The sequence below is a fragment of the Myotis lucifugus genome, unplaced genomic scaffold (assembly GCF_000147115.1).
Source record: "Myotis lucifugus unplaced genomic scaffold, Myoluc2.0 scaffold_326, whole genome shotgun sequence".
NCBI classification, from domain to species: Eukaryota; Metazoa; Chordata; class Mammalia; order Chiroptera; family Vespertilionidae; genus Myotis; species Myotis lucifugus.
Genome location: NW_005871374.1, coordinates 691,997 through 709,501, shown reverse-complemented (window position 1 = coordinate 709,501; position 17,505 = coordinate 691,997). Strand labels below are relative to the sequence as shown.

General features: G+C 38.4%; 1 protein-coding gene across 16 annotated transcripts in view; it reads left to right on the top strand.

The window, feature by feature from the left end:
- The first annotated feature begins 4,692 nt into the window (after window positions 1-4,692).
- The window catches only part of PCDH15 (protocadherin related 15), a 537,899-nt gene continuing 525,086 nt past the window's right edge, over window positions 4,693-17,505 (top strand). For all 16 annotated transcript variants that reach the window (XM_023764291.1, XM_023764288.1, XM_023764290.1 and 13 more), the window contains exon 1: window positions 4,693-4,783. In XM_023764291.1, the coding sequence (XP_023620059.1) occupies window positions 4,693-4,783 (91 nt within the window). The remainder of the gene's footprint in view (window positions 4,784-17,505) is intronic.

Below are 17,505 nucleotides of genomic sequence, written 5' to 3'. Positions count from 1 at the left end.
ACATATTACCATTGTACTAAAAGGGAAAGAGGGACGCGGCCCGGGTGGGGCCGGCTGGTTTGCCCTGAAGGGTGCCCCGGATCATAGTGGAGTTCCCGCTGGGGTGCCTGGCAGCCCTGGGTTGACGGGCTGATCGGGTGTTTTCAGCCTGGCCACACCCCCTTCAGAAATGGCGTCCCCACTGTAGTGCCTGGCCCAGCCTGAGTGAGGAGCTGATGGCTGTTTTCAGGCTGGCCACAACCCCCTTCAGGGTGGGAGATCCCTGCTGGGGTGCCTGGCCAGCCTGGGTGAGGAGCTGATGGCCGTTTTCAGGCTGGCCACACCCCCTTCAGAGTGGGGGGCCCTGCTGGGGTGCCTGGCCAGTCTGGGTGTGCGGCTGATGGCTGTTTGCAGGCTGGCCAAGCCCCCCAGCAGGGACCCTCACCTCATGAGGGTGTGACCATCCTGGGTGAGTAGCAGATGGCTGTTTGCAAGCTTGCCAAGCCCCCCAGCGGGGACCCTCACCCCATGAGGGTGTGGCCATCCTGGGTGAGGTGCTTATGGCTGTTTTCAGGCTGGCCACGGCCCCCAGCCACCCAAGCTCCCAGTGGAGGCTGGCTGGAAGCAGGTATCTGGGATTTATTTATCTTCTATAATTGAAACTTTGTTGCCTTTAGCGGAGGCCACAGCCCGCCAGGGCAGACGGGAAGCTTGGCTTCCTCCATGGCCGGGGCAACGAAGCCTCCTGCTTACTCTCGCTCTGTGGCTGCTGGCCGCCATCTTGGTTGGGTTAATTTGCATATAGTCGCTCTGATTGGCTGGTGGGCATGGCTTGGGGCATAGCGTAGGTGTAGTCAATTTGCATGTTTCTCTTTTATTAGAATGCAAATATATATATATATATATATATATATAATTTCAGAGATAAAGAGAGATAGAAACATCAATGTTGAGAGAGAATCACTAATCGGATGCCTCCTGCATGCCTCACACTGGAGCCCTGAACCCAGGCATGTGCTGTGACCAGGAATTGAACCATGACCTCCTGGTTCAACCACTGAGCCACACCGCCCAGGCACAATTTTTTATAGCTCTGTCTAGATCAGCCGTGGGCAAACTATGGCCCGCGGGCTGGATCCGGCCTGTTTGAAATGAATAAAACTAAAAAAAAAAAAAAAAAGACCATACCCTTTTATGTAATGATGTTTACTTTGAATTTATATTAGTTCACACAAACACTCCATCCATGCTTTTGTTCCGGCCCTCCGGTCCAGTTTAAGAACCCATTGTGGCCCTCGAGTCAAAAAGTTTGCCCACCCCTGGTCTAGATGTTAGAAATGAGAAGTACCAGAGTTTGAGTGAACAGATTGTTGAAGGGCAGATTCATATGTATAGCTCTCACTTCCCTGAGAGATTCCAGCTTGCTTCCTGACATGGTATTGATTTGGGATTTCTCTTCACAGTGTTGGCAGTGGGCTCCAAACTTTGATATATCAAAGAAGTTAGTGGTTAGTCACATAGCAGTCAGAGACATTCTTAAAAAAAATTAAAAAATGAAGACATTGTCAAAAATGTGCCAGAGGGAAAACTGCCATGATGTCAACCTTGGCTGCCTTTGCATGTGTCACTGCAACCAATCCAGACGCAGGGAGCATGGATAACCATGTCAAGGGCAGAACATTGTGTGTTCCTAGTCTCCTTCCAAGGGGTGAAGAGCAATCTGTATTCTGGCAGTGGATGTCTTTGAAGGTGCTTTCAGCTAGAGTTGCAGGAATAGATATGTTCTTCTTGTGAAAAATTTTAATTAGGTTATGAGAAAGCATTCTGGTTTGGTTATAATCTTAATTTCTGAATGATAATTAAGTGTGAAGTGGCAGTAAAAAGTTTAAAAAATGCAAGCAGCTATTTTCATGGCACTTATTACCTTTAACAGGTTATATAGCTTGTTTGTTTATTGTTTATCTCTCTTCATGTTGCTAGTATGTAAGATTCATGAGAAAGGAGATATGAGTGGGCTTATTTTATTGATATTTTTTAATGACCTAGAAGAGTGAGTGGTACCTCAGAGACTCTCCATAAATGCTTGTTGAATAAATGAATTTCTGAGAACGCTGAATGCCAGAGAAATGAGCATCAGCTTTATCTAGTAGGGAACATAAATGGTGGGAAGTTCAAAATTGATAAGTTAGGAAATCAAGTTGATCGTCTAAGGACCCACAAAGTAACACACTTTGTTCTCTTATCATTTGGTAAGATATTGCTTTTCCTTTAATTTTTTAGAATAATTGTTCTTTAAGTGTTTTCTCTGTTTTTATTTTAAATACTATAGTCTGTTTATTCATATTTTTACATTTTAAAAAAAGGAGTTGAAGTCATTATTTGTATAAACTTAGTATATTCTTGGTTTGGAAAGAGGAATGCAATATCCCTCCCTTAAGATACAGGGAAGCAATACAGCAGACTTTACAAGACTTCCTTAACCCTTGAAGCCTTCTGAGTCACGTATTCTCTTAGTTTTCTATCCTTTTCTTTAATGAACTGAACAGAGGTATCAGCCTTGTAAACTGCACCCCTTCTTTAGTCACACACCAGTTTGTAATCTTGAGCCAGGGAATGTGATGTTTCCACCACAGAATGGAGTTATAATACCAACCTCAGAGGCTATGCTACAGACAGATTAGAAAATATATGTTAAAGCACTTTCAAGAGTTCATAGATGCTGAGTCAAAAATCCTCATAGTAAGCTTATGGGGTGCTCACTTTGTTTGAGTCACTCTTCTGAGCATGTAGTTATAGCCATTTACTTATTTAATCCTCGAAACAAACTTATGAGGTAGGTACGATGTTATCTCCATTGTAGTAATGAGGAAAATGAGACATAAATGCTATTTAATTTGCTCAAAGTCATATAATAGTTAAGCTGAAGAACTTGAATTTAAAAAGAAGCTTTACTCTAATTCACTGACTCCAACAACTAGTAACATTGATCTACTTTAGTTTTATTTTACTTTCAAGTAAGCTTGGATTGTTATATTCTTTTAGTATCTAAATATGGGCTCTTCTTTGTGCTAACTGTGCCTAGAAGTTATAAAAGCAGAAGCTCAGCCCTTTACCAGTTAGAGTGAAAACCAGTCTGAGGGTCACGTAAAACGAAGGTGTTATTTTTTTTAATTTTTATTTTGTTAATCCTCACCTGAGTATATTTTTCCATTGACTCATTGACTTTTAGATAGAGTGGAACGGAGAGAGAGAGAGAGAGAGAGAGAGAGAGAGAGAGAGAGAGAGAGAGAGAAAGAGAGAGAGAGAGAGAGAGAGAGAGAGAGAGAGAGAGAGAGAGAACCTTTGACCAGAATTGAACCCGAGACCCTTCAGTCAGCAGGACAATGCTCTATCCACTGAGCCAAACCAGCTAGGACTTAAAACCCCAATGATGAATGAAGTAAAATGCATGTAAAAGCATAATGAAAATATTTTCTCTGTGCATTCTAATAAACATTTTCTCTGTGCATTCTAATGAACGTTATCCACAACTAGTATAGGAGAGCGAATCCTGGACAGGAGTCGTAACTGAAGGGACTCAGAGCACAATATGGCCTGCCAGAAACATTTAGTTTATAAAGAGGATTGGACAACCATCTAAACACTGAGCAACCTCACATTTAAATTTGGATTTCTACCATCTTCTGGAAAAGCAGAAGACCTGGCAACACTGGTGTTCATTCCCACATGAAAAGCATTGACAGAGGCTGAACACCAACTGGTCATTCACACAAACCCTGCACTCTGCAATTTCTCACAGCCTTCACCATCCTGTTGTCCCCTTAGGCTCATTCACTCTTCTCTTTTGTCTTCCTGTTCCCTGTAGACATTGGAGTTTGGAACTGCTGAGTTAGAGGAACAGAGTTACTACCCCTCTTCTATCTCCTTATTAACAAGGCCATTTTGAGCAATTTTGCGTGAACAAATTCTTCAGTTTACCAAAAAACTGAGCACATCATTCTCTCAATAAGACTTACTAGTCTGCTCACTGGCCACTGATATCCCATTCAGTTTCTTTATTTACTGAGAGGTTGCAAAGGAGAACAAAGGAAGTAAAACGAAATTCACCCAAGTACTTCAAAAGACAGATGTGGTAAAAATTGATGGTTTATTCTTAGTCTTACTTGACATAGTTAAGTCAATCTCCTAGCATGTTAATTATACTAAAAAGAATTAGCATTTTAATAACGGGTTTTTCTACTTTAATTGTGTAACACATATGCCCAATAAAATGTTCGTGTACGATACTAACAACTGGTTTACCATCTTAAATGGTTGCAGAACAACTTACACTGTATGATTGAATTATGCTATAGACAAGTTTAACAACTTAAACTGATTAACCATTTGATTCAGTTTTAAAGAAAGTGTGGTTCTGATATTATCCATGTGTTAAATTCTCAACTGACTTGCTTACAAAGTAAGAAACAGAGGAGATGGCTTTCCTTAGAGATCACTTGTCTGCAAATTCATGTGGATAAAGAGTTCCAGCGCATTAAACAAGTGTGTTACTCGGTTAATGGATAGTGTGGCACAGGTAATTAACTATGAAGTCATCAAGACTCTTCTGTGCTGTGACAGTCGTGTTTACCTACAACAGATTGATGAACTTGACAAATGTTTCTTCTTCCCTTTTGTTATTTCAGATCAGCCTTGAGTGGAACTTGGCAGAAGATGTTACAGCAGTTTTATCTCTGGAAATGGTTAGCTTCGGGGATCATCCTTGGTTCTTTCTTCGGAATCTGCTTTGGCCAGTATGAAGATGGTAAGCGAAGCTGCTTTTAGTCTGACCGTTATAGCTAGTCAGGGTTTCTGTGGTTAAATGGTAAATGAAACACACCACAGAAATGAAGAATGCTAATTTGTAGTTCATTTTCAAAGGTTCGTAGCTCTGCGTAATAATTTGCCTTAATTAAAATAATCCTACAGAAGTGGCTTCCAATGCACTTTGTTTATTAATAAGGATTGCAGTATGATACAAAATCCAATGCAAGGCCTCTATTTGAACAGCTACTAATTCTCACTGAGCAAATTCTTAGTGGCTATCAAAGAAAACTAAAGATAAATAAATAAATAAATCCTACTTAACAACCCTTGAACTAACACAAGTATGGTGGCCTTAGAGAAAACTTAACAACAGAAAAGATACTAGCCCTAGCTGGTTTTGTTCAGTGGATAGAGCATCGGCCTACAGACTGAAGGGTCCCAGGTTCGATTACAGTCAAGGGCACATGCCCAGGTTTCAGGCTTGATCCCCAGTAGGGGGCATGTAGGAGGCAGGCAATCAGTTATTCTATCTTATCATTGATGTTTCTATCTCTCTCCCTCTCCCTTCCCTTTTGAAATCAATAAAAATATATATTTTTTAAAAAAGATACCAGAATTTCCTATAATAAAAGATCCCAAATAGGGTCAAAAGTAGATGTCATTAGTGATTTTAGTGTTAGCACTTTCACTGTTTTGTATTAGTTCATTCCCCACTCTTTTATTTGGAAAGAGTAAAAATTTAAACGACTTGACATGAGACTTTGTAAGTCGTTTCCTAATAGTAAGTTAGTCACTTTAGAAAGGTACATTTGTCATCAAACTCCTTAGAAACTATTTAACATATTATGTCTACAGTGGCCCAAATATGCCTATCTTAGATATTTCAATATTGAAGGAATCTGTCTTAGAATACTATATAATGAGAGTTAGGATATATATATAATGTTAAGTTTAATAGAAAAAAGAAAAAGAAAAAAAATGGGGAGGGGGAGTTCCTCACCCTAGGATTTGCTATTTAAGAAAAAAAAGAGTTTTGTCCTTTTATTTTTTTTATTTTTATTGTTCTTACCCAACATTTGTTTAGCATTCAGAGTACACAGGCAAATAACTGTTACCGATAGGGGTTACTGACTGGGATCTTGGTTCTTTTTATCAATGCAGAAAAGATTTTAAGGCCAATGAAAATGAAATATAACTGAGGCCTAGATGTTATCTTTATGGAGAAAAAGGTCGGGGCTGGGTGGGGGGGCGCCTAATCCACCTGACTAGTGATATGCTTGGGGAGGAAAGGTTACCCTGGGGGTGAGGTTCTTGTTCTGCTAGTTTTGCCCCTTGCTAGGCTTCCTGCCCTGGTGAGTTTCTGTACCTGGCCCATGGTACTTGCTCTGCTCATGTCCAACATAAGCATCTCCTCATCTTTATTGCCCCGTTAACTAATTGCTCTTAGTGGCATCAGAGATTGTGAATTGTGTTTATGCTTTGCTTGGTTAAATTGAATGATCTATTGGTCAATGAGTTAATTTTGCTTTATCCCAAACAGTGTTCAAATGTGCACATATTAAGATATTCTCAGTCCTCCCTAGTTAGAAAAAATATGCCTCTTTGGGGATTCGCAGAACAGTTCACAATAGCAACTATTTTCATAAAGTCAACAGCCTGTTCCCCTGAAAAGTTCGCTAATTAGCACAGTGTTTACTTCAAGTGCATCTGAATTTAAAATTCATGCCAATGCTATTTATGGAGATTGTGAATCTCCAGCCTAACCACAAATCTAAAAATGTACTAATAAAATAAATAATGTAACCACTACTTTTAAACAAAAATAAAAATCAGTGCAACTTAAAAGAGCATGCCTTTATATTTAAATAATGCATTTAAAATTGTGCCCAGGAATATATGACAAATTAGTGTGTTGATATTTCTTTATCTTATCAGACATTCTATTTTCTATTTATATTTCGTGCTCACGTGGAGCAAACAGGGGAGAATTCAGTGTCGTTGCTAACATTAGACCTTGTAAGCCCTGTACTTCTTAGAAATGTAATTTAGGCTATCAGAGGAAATCACTACCAGTTGAGCCTGTAATGCTATAGATTGGGTTTCTTAATAATCCCATCAAAGCCCTTGGTCTTTCTAAATGTGCTTGCGTAGCCTCCCAAACAAGATTCTCAGGGCACTGTTGGCCATCACATAATCTACTCTCTGAGCAGAGTGGAACTTCACACCTGCTAATTGGTAGTTTGTAGGAAGGCTGCCCCATAAAGCACTGCTCTCATGGATGACTTCTTTATAGCCATGGCTAGAAAGCCTTCCCAGGTCTCTCCCGGGGGCACGTGACTCAATACTTAGAAAGACTGAAGGGAGAGGAGCTATGGCAGGGCAACAGAATTGTTGTGTGGTGCTTTATAGAGACTTTTTAACTTCATATGCCTTTTGGCATTCCATACTAGCATCTTCCAGGGTGCCCCCAAGCCAGTAATGGTTCTATCCCTTTAGTTCTCCCCAGGTCTTTACCTCTCTCTGGCCTCCCTCAGTTTGGGATTGGGACATGAAAATGGTTTTCATAGTTACCATTTTTTCAAATAAATCATATAAAATTGTGAGTCCAGCCGTAACCGGTTTGGCTCAGTGGATAGAGCGTTGGCCTGGGGACTGAAAGGTCCCAGGTTCAATTCTGGTCAAGGGCATGTACCTTGGTTGCGGGCACATTCCCAGTGGGGAGTGTGCAGGAGGCAGCTGATCGATGTTTCTAACTCTCTATCCCTCTCCCTTCCTCCCTGTAAACAATCAATAAAATATATAAAAATAAAAAAAATAAAAATAAAATAAAATTGTGAGTCCACACAATGCAGGAATGAAATCAGTACTAGGCAAAGTATGGCTATCACACAAAATAATAACACTTGACTGGAACATGTGATATGAATTTCTTGAACAGTTGTTTTTTTCGTTGTTTGTTTGTTAGTTTTTTGTCCAAGTGCTTGGGTATGCAAGTACATGGATAGATTGGAGGAAGATAATGGTAATAGTCAAAATCATGATAGATACAAGGAAAAGTAAAAATAAAAACACCTTGCCATAGATAATCCACTGGTTGGGTTAGCCCATTTTGATAATTTGCAACTGATTTATATACAGAGTTAAGAGCTTTACATAGAAAAACATGAAAGAGAAAATGTTAAAATACACTAAGGCTATTAGTATAACAATCTTGGGTTTTCTTAAATTAAATGATGGGATTCTTCTGGATTTTTAATTAAGAACAGCATCCTTATGCTTTCCTATTTATATTCTCAATCATAGAAGAGTTGGAAGGACAAACAAATATAAAGTTTTATTTCATAAATACTTTTACTGAAATGGAATATTCTAGTTTTAGACAAATATGTGAAACTGTTTCAAAGGAAAACATATTATATAATTATTTTAATGTTTTATAACAAAAACTTTACATGAAAACTTTGGCTAGGTTTTAAATCATTTTATATTTCTCATTCTAATTGCTGGGATAAGCTTTTAGATTCGGTAATAAAATTTGTAGCATTATATTAAATTAAATTAAAAAGTAATAAGTTAGCTAATTGACAGAAACTTAGAGAACCTAATAGATTTGTAGTTTATGGTCTCCCTGCCCTCAACAGAGCATTAGGATTGATATTTTATCTATACTTCAATGCATTACCAATAATGACCATTTTGTTTGAATGGAAATATGTTTCTTGATCCCAAATTGAGTGAGGAGATCCTTAAAAGGAGGTGTCATGGGAAACAGAGGAAGCAGGATCATCTGCTGAATTTTGTGTTGTGTGGGCAAAACATCTATAAAACACTAGAGGCCCAGTGCAGGACATTCATGCACCGGGGGTGGTGGGTCCCTCAGCTGGGCCTGCGCCCTCTCGCAGTCCGGGACCCCTCAAGGGATGTCCACCTGCTGGCTTAGGCCGATCCTCTGGGGATCGGGCCTAAGCCAGCAGGTGGACATCCCTCTTGCAGTCCAGGGCTTTTGCAGTCTGGAACCACTCGCTCCTTACTGCCCATCTGCAGTGGAGGCGGGAGAGGCTCCCGTCAGTACCACTGAGCTCGCCAGCTGTGAGCCCGGCTTCTGGCTGAGCAACACTCTCCCTGTGGGAGTGCACTGACCACGAGGGGCAGCTCCTGCATTGAGCTTCTGCCCCCTGGTGGTCAGTGTGTGTCATAGCGACTGGTTGTTCTGCTGTTTGGTCGATTTGCATATAAGGGTTTTATTATATAAAATATTATTTGTTCTTACAAATACTGTGATTCACAATGAGGTAAATTAACTAAGTTGTGCACAGAGTTTGTGTTTTTGTTTATTTTGTTTTGATTTTGAGTTCATAATAAATGATGAAAAGGAAAGAGAGAGGGAAAAAAGGGAAAGTGATTATGGGTAATGGGTATGTGTTATTATTTCTTCTGCATTTTAAATTGTTCATATTAAATCCTTTTAAAATATGTATCACTACCATAATCAGATAGGAAATGTGTTTGTTAAAAATAACTATATGTCACAATACTATGACTAAGTTTGAACCAAATGTTAGCAAGGTGTATGCACAATGAGTGTGTATGTGTATGTGTTGGGGGTTGGGGGAGGTGGCAGGGGGTTTTTTCCTAAGTGTGTACAAATCATGCACGCCACATGAACTTTTAAGGAAAGGGTTCTCCCTGGCTGATTGAGTGTTTAGCCTGGAAACCAAAAATCTTCTGTCCTTCCCTTGAGCTGTTGAATAAATCAGTATATATCTCTGGTGTGACTAGAACCCTTATGTAGTGTACAAGCAGAACAACTACATGAAGAGACCCAATTTATAATCTCATAGAGTCCCAACATTTCCTGAGGCTCAGTGCCCTATAAACTAGTAACTCTGAAACTCAATTTTATACAGTTTAGCACAGCATCTGACATATATGGCCAATGGTTACTAAAACCTATTTTTATTGCTACTAGGACCCTCATTACTTATAAATAATTATACTTCTTTTTCATAAATTTATATATTGATTTATAAATGGGTATTTTGTATTCCTGAAAAGTATATGCTTATTCTTTCTTTATATCTCTCCAAATTTACCAAGCAATTTGAAGACTTACTTTGTTAAATTAAATTTTATACCTACAACTGTAAATGACTTTATCCTTTTCTTGGAAAGCTTACTGATTCAAATGAAACGTTCAGTGAACTTTGAGGAACATTTTCAGGTTCATTTTCATGCTTATTGTTACTTAATCCACGGAAGGTCAGTACTGAGATTGACATGTCAATCAATTAAGGCTATAACCAAGTTCTAAAGTCTGATGCTAAGTTTCTGACACTAAAACTGCAAATGTCATTTTTATCAATGCATCCAGTGGTCATGATGTAGAGTACCAGTGGCTTGCACTAATTAGCCTGGAATTAGAGGAGAATGACATATAAATTACAGTGTAGATAACAGAATTATAAGAAAAATGTAGCTGAAGTACTTGTGTGTCTGAGCAAGATGTTTCCCCCTTTAGATGCCTTAATAAGAGCTGGTTAAGTAAACTGAATAGCTCTGCAAGAATAATTAAATGATCACCATAACTCATGTTGCTCGGCTGTTATAGAATATTACATGGGGCTCTGCTACAGCAGTACCTCTGCCTCATGGACTGTATATTCTATGAAAGGGACACTCTAATCGTGGGACACTCATTGACTCACCCAGATCATGCTGGATATCTTTTAAAATTGTCTTCTTCTTTGAGTTTATTATTTCTAAACTTAATTCTGTATCTTCCTCCTCTTAACATGATCTTTCTCTGAACATAGTACAATGCAATCATTTCTTTATACTATTTCAATTATAATTAAATTAAAGATAATTATTGGAGACTATACCTAATTAATTTTCAGCGAATATGGTTGTCTTTGAAGCTTAATTCCTCATTTAAATATGATTTCTTATGGCAACATGCATATAGGAAGAAATATAGCAAATATACATGAACTCAGACAGATACACATATATAGTACATAGATATTACACATTTTAGACAAAAGTAAAACCATGCATAGCATATATTGTTATTCAAAATTTGTATATAATTATAGACATCTGTCCTTGTATACCCCTTTCACTTATTCTATCTTATAGTGTGTATTTACTGTGTTTTTATTCTGATAAGTTAAATTCAAGTTTTGAGAGTACCTTTGTTGCCCTAACCAGTTTGGCTCAGTGGATAGAGCGTCAGCCTGCGGACTCATGGGTCCAGGTTCGATTCCAGTCAAGGGCATATACATTGGTTGTGGGCACATCCCCAGTAGGGAGTGTGCAGGAGGCAGCTGATCAATGTTTCTCTCTCATCGATGTTTCTAACTCTCTATCCCTCTCCCTTCCTCTCTGTAAAAAATCAATAAAATATACATATTTTTAAAAAGAGTACCTTTGTTGTTTTTCCTATAAGCAGACTTAAAATCCTAAAAATTTGTCTTTTATTAAGCTTTATACTATTAAATTCATATACATTAAGTAGATTATATTATTATGTGACATCGATAGTGGGATGATACAGAGCACTGTTATTCTCAATACTTCAATACAACTTTTGTAAACTAAATTTCATCTTTAGATGATATCTTGAATGAATACTCTTTGTAAGGCTTCCCCACACTTGCATTTCTTGTCTCTTCTTTGAAGGTGAGTGATCTTGTGGATCCTTCTACCCCTAATATGAATTTAGTTTTAGAGCGAATGTTGGAAAGCATGTCTTTCTTCCTTCAGCAACAATTTCCCACTAAGCAAGTTTAAAAACATGAACTCTATGACTTGTCTAAGGTCTGACCTTGTACCTAAAATGATTACCTCAATAGTTTTTTTATACTCTAGTTAGGCTCAATTAAAACCTATCAATATATCATGCAAGGACAGGGAGCTAAAGGGCCAGAAAAAAAAAAACCAACACAACAACACTCTGATAATCAGAAGATCAATTATTGTACTTAGAGGATTCTTTCTCTGCAAACACACACACACACACACACACACACACACACACACACTTTTTCTTCCCCCCAGTGTAACAGAATAGCATAATATTGAGACTTTGAATACTCTCATTTGTCCTATTAAGGCAGGGAAAAGAAGTAAAAGGTCTAATTCAGTGCCCAAGCAATTCAGATAAAATTAATGATAAATGGCAATGTGGATGACTCCCTTCATGGTTTTGACAAACTGGAAAATTTGAACCCACTATAAAATAAATGGCTCACACCTTAACCGTGTTGAAAGACAGAACTGATTTTAACTGTTTTTTAATAGAAATTGAATTTGGGCAAAATGTAATTGTAATCTTGCTTGGTCTGAGTCTTTAATGACTCAGACAACCCAAAATAGAGTGGCTTTCCTTTGTTGGGTCCTTTCTTGTCAAATCTCTATATCTGTTAACACCACTTTTTCTTCAATTTCCTTAAGCTCTGCAATTTTGTGTGGTTTTTTTCACACCTCCACTAAAACTGCACTCTCTAAGGCCTCCAATGACTACTTTCTTGGGCAAATCCTATAATTTTCTAGCATTTCAGCAAACAGCATTATTGATCTATCTTTCTGCAACTTTTTCTCAGAGACTGACTTTTTCTGATTATATTTATGTCAGACTTCTCCATCTTTCTGGTGGATAGTCTACCTTTTGCTATTCTGTGAGTTCAAAATTGCCCCACTTTTGTTTATATTTCCAAAAAGAGCTATATTTTATAATAAAGAAATATGGATATTTTCCATTATTAAGCCCTGGTCTTGGTCATTTTCTGTTCCTTCTGAATTTCCTTACACAGTGCATTCATCTAACTATATATCCACTGCATATATCACTACTTTTTCTCCAGTCCATTTTTATTTTTTTATAGAAGATTTATTTAGTTAACACTTTATTGAATATGAACTCTGGGAAAAACATTAGAGAAGCAAAATTGAGGCAATCTCTTAATTCATGTATAATAATGAAATAAATAATCAATACAGTGTGATCTATGGAATAATCAAATTAGGTATAATGTATGTGCTTTGGGACAATACACATGGAAAATCTGATAAAGAATTTGAGGTAAAGATATTCAAAAATGCTTGCAGGATGAATTTTGATTTTTCAAGTTAAGAAACTTAAAAATGTGGAAATTTCAAAATCACTGAAGAATACTGAATTGTTGTTCTGTGCAGCTTTGAGGATTGTACATGATGTTTTATTATTCATCTAGGGAAGGTTCGATATTAAATACCAAAGATAACAAAACAAGTACTTGATTGGGATCATCATCTAGCTGAAACTCACTTATAAGCTTATCTCTTTCACAGAACTCCAGCTAACAGCAATCATATTTCTTTCTCTGTCTCCATCTCTCTGTCCCTGTCTCTCTGACTTTGTCGCTGTCTCTGTTTCTATCTGTCTCTCTCTTCGCATCACACCATTAGAAGCTGTTATTTTATTGTTTGTGGTACTCAGTTTTTGCAATTGATTGTATTTAATGCCTTATTACATACTATTATTATTTATTTGTATATACAGTATATTGCTTATGCTTTATTCTGACATGTTCTAAAAGTTTCTTAAAATGACGAATAATACCACTGTTCATTTTATGTGTAAACAGTATCTTACGTAATAATAGAAAAACATGTAAATTGATCATACCTTCGCTATGCTAACCAGCCAATCAAGAGACTATGCAAATTAACCTAACAAAGATGGCGGTTAATTTGTATACATACTCCAAGTGGTGGAGCGAAGCCTCACGGCCCTGGGGCTGGTGCAGCGAAGCCTCATGGCCCCAGGGCCAGCTCCGGCCGGAGCCCAGCCAGAGCGAAGGCCTGGGTGCTGGGTGCTGGAGGAAAACCGGTGCCAGCAGCCAGGGGAAAGGAAGGCCTATTGCATGAATCTCTTCATGCTACAGGCCTCTAGTCTCTTTATAATAACCACTAATGTCTATTTAGCACTTATTAAATAATACTTTCATATATATTACCTATATATATGAAAGCCTAAGTGGCTGTTACTACCGAACAACCAGTTGACTGGTTGCTATGACACACACTGACCACCAGGGGGAAGATGCTCAATGCAGGAGCTGCCCCCTGGTGGTCAGTGGACTCCCGTCGTGGGAGTGCTCAGCTGACCGACATGTCCCTGTGACCCACCAGCCCGGTGGCAGCCACCCACTCCCTTAGCTCCACATGCAATAACCAATAACAGCAAAATCTTATCCTTTCCTTCCAGATGTCCCTCAAATTCTACTTACTCTTTGATATTAACTAATTCATTATCTTTTGATATTGTTGCTAATGGCACCCAATCAAAATTAAATGAGTATTATGCTAAGCGAAATAAGCCAGTCAGAGAAAGATAAATATCACATGATCTTACTCATTTGTGGATTATAATGAACAACATAAACTGATGAACAAAAACAGACCCAGAGACAGAGAAGCATCAATCAGACCATCAAACCTCAGAGGGAAGGTGGGGGAGGGTGGGGTAAGGGGGAAAGATCAACCAAAGGACTTGTATGCATGCATATAAGTCTAACCAATGAACACAGACACCAGGGGGGTGAGGGCATGAGTGAGGGGTAGGGGGGTGATGGGGGGATAAGGACACATATGTAATACCTTAATAAAGAGAGAAAAAAAATTAAATGAGTAGTGGTTGGCAAAGAATACAAATTAATTTTCATTTATAAGGTGAATACATTAACACATCCATCTCCTCACATCATTACCATTCTTTAGTGTGGCAAGCACACGTAAGATCCAATCTCTTAGCAAATTTCAAGTTTACAATACAGTGTTACTAACTATACTCAGGTAAAAGGTAGAAGAAATACATAGGAAAATATAATTATAAAGGATAATGTGGGAAGGACATGCTTAGAAGATACTCTTTGCGTAAAGTTTTGAAAACAATGAGGGACAAAGCCATGGAGATTCCTATGGATGAGCTTCAAAGACAGAGCACACAGCGACTAAAAAGTCCTTGAGATGAGGACATGACTGGTGGTTTTTCTTATTTTGTTTTGTTTTAATTTTGTAAATGACAGTTTACTTTTAATATTATTTTGTATTGGTTTTAGGTGTGTAGCATAGTGGTTAGAAATCATATACCTTACATAGTGTTCCCCCTGATATTTTCAGGACCCAACTGGCATCATACATAGTTATTGCTGAGTCTGTTTCAATTTTGTTTGTATATATTGTTCTTTAGATTCCACATAAAAGTGAAATCATATGGCATTTGTATTCTTCTGACTGATATTTCACTGAACATAATGCCCTCTAGGTTCATCCATGCTGTCGCAAATGGTAAAATTTCATTCCTTTTTATGGCCCAGAAATATTCCATGGTATATATAGTGTGTTCGAAGAACACAATCAGAAGCAAATGTTGAAATGTTGAGCTGATTGAGGGAGAGAGGGAGAAGAGATAGGATCAGAGAGGTTATGGGGGAAGTTGATTAACAAGGCATTGTAGGCAACTGTAAGGACACAGAAAGCTACCAGTGCTTCAAGCAGAGGAGTTAAAGGATTTTAGTCAATTTTTAATAAAATTGTTTTGGCCCTTGTGTTGAGGATCAGCGGTCAAGGTCAGGGTGACCAATAAGAAATTTACTAACAGTATTCCAGGCAGAAAATAAAGATAGCTTAGACTAGGTCTTCATGACACCAGTGGTAAAAATGGTTGGCGTGGATGTATTTTGAAGGTGTAGACAACAGAGTTTGCTGGTGTTTGATATAGAGAAGACAAAAATATAGGATTTAAGGTTTGCTATTAATATATTTGGTATGACCATCTGTAGAGGCTGGGCAACTGCATCCATCAAAGGAATAAATGTAGCTAGAATAATCCTGGCTCAGGCAGCCTAGTTCAGCTGCCACACTCTCAAATACTGTATTTTATAGCCTTAATACAGAGTGTTATAGGACTTATGAAGTACAATAGTATAAACACTGATCCATGAAACCTTAGGAGAACGAGGCAAGCTATGCTCATTTCCGATTATATGTCCATTTCTTTAATATATAATTATTAACATCTACTACATGCCAGTTTTATGCTAAGTTCTGGGGATGAAAACATAAAAGATATATTTCTTAACCTCATGAATGTTATTGCCTACTTCATATGAAATATCAGCAAAAGGGACAAAAATGCATGGCAAGTATAAATCAATCTGTACATTTTGAGAAGCTGAATTTAAATGGATGGCATTTATGCTGCCAGATTAGAAGGGTGTTAAAGCCCATGTCAGTTGTGCTTAGTCATAAACATATTTTAATTTAATTTAGTAGGGTGGCATTGGTTAATGCAACCATACATGATTTGAGTATACAACTCTATACCACATCATCTGCATACTGCCTCATTCCCTCACCACCTAAAGTCAAGTCTCTTTCTACCACTTTACCTTCTTCCACCTCCACTCACCCACCTTTTCCTCTGGCAAGAACGATGTTTTAAATCAAACAGGTTTGAGTGACTTAGAAAATGCATGAGATACTACATTAGATTTAAGTGGGACACATATAAATTTCATGTGTACGCCAAAGCAAAAAAAGCATAAGAGGATTAATAGGTGATAAAGCACTGGTATTCTTGGATATGGGAGATTATCTATGGGATGAGCTTTGAAATCAGGTAGAACTTTTTCAAATCCTGGCAAAATCAATATATAATTATTGATGAGCTATATAACCTAAGACTCAGATCTCCATCAGTTAAACAAGGATAATAGCAACTTTTTATTAGATTGCTGTTAGGATTAACTGATGTTATGCATGTAAATAGCTTAGCATGCTTTCTGGTATATAGAAAAAGATAAGTACATATTTTACCTATTATAGTAGTTATGTTTTCAAATTGAAGGTAGACTTAATGTTTGCTCATCATTAATCAATATTTTTCTTTAATTTTCTTAGAACAATCGAACAATCACTATAACTTCCACATACTCCTTTCTGTGTACTATAATTCTTTTTATGATTTTCTGTCCATCTAGCCTGTGAATTTCTCAGCTGCATTTATTAAGGTATCTGGCATAGCATACAAACTCAGTAGCCATTGGTATCTATATCTCTTTCTTTTTATTTTTTTTATTTTACCTTCTTCAACTTTATGTCAATTTTCATTAGTTTTTTCTTTACACAGAGGAACTTTTATTAGTTCCTTCTTATTAATCTTTATTTACTAACTAGAAGCCCGGTGCACAAAAATTTGTGCACTCAGGGGGGGTCCCTCAGCCCGGCCTATGCCCTCTCGCAGTCTGGGACCCCTCGGGGATGTCCACCTGCAGGCTTAGGCCCGCTTCCCTGGGGATTGGGCCTAAGCTGGCAGTCAGACATCCCTCTGGCAGCCTGGGAGCCCTCGGGGGATGTCCACTTGCCAGCGGGGAGCAGGCCTAAGCTGCAGTCAGACATCCTTAGCACTGCTGAAGAGGCGGGAGAGGCTCCCACCACCACCGTTGTGCTGGCAGCTGTCAGTCTGGCTTGTGGCTGAGCAGAGCTCCCTCTGTGGGAGTGCACTGACCACCAGGGAGCAACTCCTGCATTGAGCATCTGCCCCCTGGTGGTCAGTGTGTGTCATAGTGACCAGTCATTCCCAGTCCTTCTGCTGTTAGGGTCAGTTTTCATATTACCCTTTTACTATATAGGATAGAGGCCTGGTGCACGGGTCGGGGCCGGCTGGTTTGCCCT